Genomic DNA, 3264 nt, shown 5'->3' with positions numbered 1-3264 from the left:
GAAATGTGAGTAAGCATTTATATGGTGGGACTTGGGAGTACTAAAAAAATAAGAAACAATCTGCTGCTTAAGAAATACGCTAACCTTCTGCCTAACTCCACTGAGAGGGAAGAGAGAGATTCCGCTGGCTAGTATAACCTACTACTACATACTACATACAGACTTTATTGCAACTATAACCGAATTTGGATGATTCGACCATGGTCCCAATTTTAACAACTCAGATTAATTGTATACCGTGACTTATTACCTAATCACCAAGCCGCATTCAAACGAAACAATTAAAGCAAATGTGGATCACTAACCAAAAAGCATTATCGCGAAAATACCTCTCACTCAAAACTTTGAAGTAGTCTCCAGCATTTCACAGTGCGTGGATGGTGAGACGACCCTACCTTTATTTGTACTTGCAGTTACCAAAGTCACCGGGCATCCCCACGTGGTGCAGGGCCTGCAGACAATATTTTCACAATTCATTGTTCACTGATGAAACTTGGAAGCAAGTAATACCACAACAAACAAATATACGAGAGAGAGAGAGTGTGTGTTTGGTCATGCTCATGACTCATGAATGAGAACTCCAAGTCCAATCGAATATTGCGTACAGTGCCGGTATCAAATATCATGATTACAAAATTCCGGTTTGGTTGGCTGGTTCGTTTGATGATCTCCCAGATATCAAATACGAGAAGAAACGAGCAGCAGATGACGCATCTGGCGTGCCCTGTCAGAAGCAGCTACCAAACCCCCCCCCACCAAAAAAAAAAAACAGATAAAAAGAAGAAAAAAAAAACTTATTCATCTCCAGTTCTTCATTCCGCAACAGATTACCCCCGACAATGTCCAACCCTGCTCCTCACTGATTATCATACTTATACTTCTTAATACTAATTTTATTGTTATTATTATTTAATGGTGTCTTTTATTTTTTATTTTTCTTCTTATTATTGAATTGATCTGTATATAGTATATACATCGCAACTTATCCTACGTCCCCTTCTCCCTGTTTTCTATCTCTCCTTCTAAACATTATCATCAAAATAATCTCGGCCGCAGTTGGCATTGAATCAATCAATCTTCACTATATGGGACCCATGAACTTCTCGTGGTCAGTGAGTGCATGCCGAAAATGGCAGCGGTGACCGTACGGACATGTATCGCCGGCGAGCACCATCCGGCAGACTTCAGTCTTGTAGCGCGGGTGGCGAATAACCGGGCGGAGTTCACTGATACCGTGAGCAAACTGGCAGTTCTCCCCATACGGACACGCACCAGTCTGCTGCCACTTATTGCAAAGCTCCGTCTTGAACATCCCTTGGTTATAGACCTCGAACTCCAGCGCTTCTTCCTCTTTCTTCCCTCCGGGCACAAAAACACGCTGCTGCATCACGCACATTAACAGAACTCCCCAATTATTAATATATTAGAGTTATAATTTATGAAGTGACAACTGACAAGACCAACCGTTCGATTGTCCCCACCACCACCATTTCCATGTCCTGATATGGTACTTACTTATCTACCAGACTACCACTATGTAGTACAGCATACACGGATCATAATAGATAAGATCTTAAAGGATTAATATTCGACTTTCATCCATTATTCAAAACTTCAGTGATCCTATAATCAGAAAATAACACTGAATCATCTCTGTTTATAGAACACTCGATTATATATATGTAGATAATCAAAGGGTTGCTAACCCAAACGCAACCAAGGATGAAAATGGAAGGAAATACATGTATTCTATACCTCTAACAGGAAGAAAAATCCGAAACTTCTTCAATAATAAACCTAAAATCATGCCAAAAGAGAAGCCAAACTAATAATGAAATTAAGAACGGGTATTCAATTTCTAGGAATTAATATTTACCGTTCCACTGAGGACCGGGCTCGCAACGCGAAGACGATTGGTGCGAGTGGAACCACCGCTGCTCCCGGCAGCGTGATTCATCTTCAAGTAACCACTCGAACGAATGGAGATACTCTTAGGCAATGAAACGCGGTCAGTGCTCATTTCGAATTGATTACTCCCGATAACACTCGTCGGACTAGAATCCGAAATTTCGCCTGAAATGCCACTGTTACGCACGTTATCTCCAACATAGAGACGGCGGAAATCGTCAATGATCGACAGAGATGGAAGAGCAGAGGGAACATATAAATTCTGGAGCGACGCCTGAGTCAAGAGGTTCAAACGCATAGTGAGATCTTTGTTGGTCAATCGAAGTTTGGCATTCTCCTCACGAAGAGCTTCGACTTCATTGGTGATTTCTTGGAGGCGATTGAGACATATGCCGTAGCGATTGACCAGTTGTTGGAATTCCAAGGTGAGACCGGCGAGATAGAGACGATTTTCCGTGGCGATTGCGTTGTTATTGTTGTCTCCATCGCAGGAGCAACCGGAGGGACTGAGTGGAACCGAGTTCAAGGGAGATGTTTCCGGAGAGAAGATGGAGTAGAGTGAGGTAAGACCACTGCCGTTGGGTTGCTTTTGAGGTGTTGACAATACCCGCTGATCTTGTGATCGGGGAGGCGATGAAACGGCGGCATCCCTGACGCCATCGGCGGCGTACGAGGCGTCTTTCTGCATTTGCCGATGGCTATGTCCACCTACGAAACATAGAGAGAGTGAGCGAGAGAGAAAATCTCAGTTGCGATTGACACCTATCGAAATTTCATTTTTTATACTTTGTTAGACACATACGAGAAAATTAAAAGAAATTAGATATCTCGATCTTCTTTTCTTTTTTGTGTTCATTCTTTCTATTGGGAAGATACAAAGAATACGGAAGAGTTTCGAATGCAGGGCTTTAGAATCCTTGAAGCTTGAAGAATTTATTATATATTCTTAGATCAACTTCAAGAACTCGATATAGATCAATAGAAAAACCTAGGTTTGTAATCAGAGATTAGTGTAAAAAATGGAGAAAACTAATGTTTAGAAAGAATGAGTAACAGCATTGAGACGATTGAGATCTCATATCGGAAGGTCTAAACAGCGATGGGGCGGTGAAATTAAAGATTGCTGCAGGAAGTAGCTCACCTGAATCGGTGAAGAAGAGAGGGGAGGTAGCCTCCTTGGTTTTCTCAAAGAAGCGAAAGAAACAGAGAATGAAACCGGGAAGGATAGTGGGCGGACTTGAGAAATGAAGAGGGAAGTGGTTTATATAGAGATCGACTTGGAGAGGAGGAAACAGTGAAGCATGCCTGGTGGCAGGGAGACCAAAGAGCCGCAGCTCAGACCGTTAAACATATTCT

General features: G+C 42.3%; 1 protein-coding gene across 2 annotated transcripts; it reads right to left on the bottom strand.

Moving 5' to 3' along the window:
- Nucleotides 1–547: 547 nt before the first annotated feature.
- Nucleotides 548–3264, bottom strand: LOC148863732 (zinc finger CCCH domain-containing protein 14-like). 2 transcript variants are annotated; one of them, XM_088975805.1, is made up of 3 exons: nt 3050–3264; nt 1877–2616; nt 548–1381 (listed from the first exon to the last, which is right to left on the bottom strand). In XM_088975805.1, exons 2-3 carry the CDS (start codon nt 2594–2596, stop codon nt 1082–1084), a joined length of 1020 nt encoding a protein of 339 aa, XP_088831931.1. In that variant the 5' UTR covers nt 2597–2616; nt 3050–3264; the 3' UTR covers nt 548–1081. The 2 variants fall into 2 exon arrangements, with proteins under 2 accessions (XP_088831931.1, XP_088831932.1); XM_088975806.1 differs by having other exon boundaries at nt 576–1378; nt 3050–3136.

This window comes from Nelumbo lutea, chromosome 3 (genome assembly GCF_056320005.1).
Source record: "Nelumbo lutea isolate HS-2025 chromosome 3, American lotus-T2T, whole genome shotgun sequence".
NCBI lineage: Eukaryota > Viridiplantae > Streptophyta > Magnoliopsida > Proteales > Nelumbonaceae > Nelumbo > Nelumbo lutea.
This window is presented reverse-complemented; position numbering and strand designations above follow the sequence as displayed.

Coding starts and splice junctions, on each gene's coding strand:
- LOC148863732 (XM_088975805.1), bottom strand. CDS start 2,596: ATGCAGAAAGACGCCTCGTACGCCGCCGATGGCGTCAGGGATGCCGCC. Junction 1,382..1,876: donor GCCCGGTCCTCAGTGGAACG/GTAAATATTAAT, acceptor TGCGTGATGCAG/CAGCGTGTTTTTGTGCCCGG.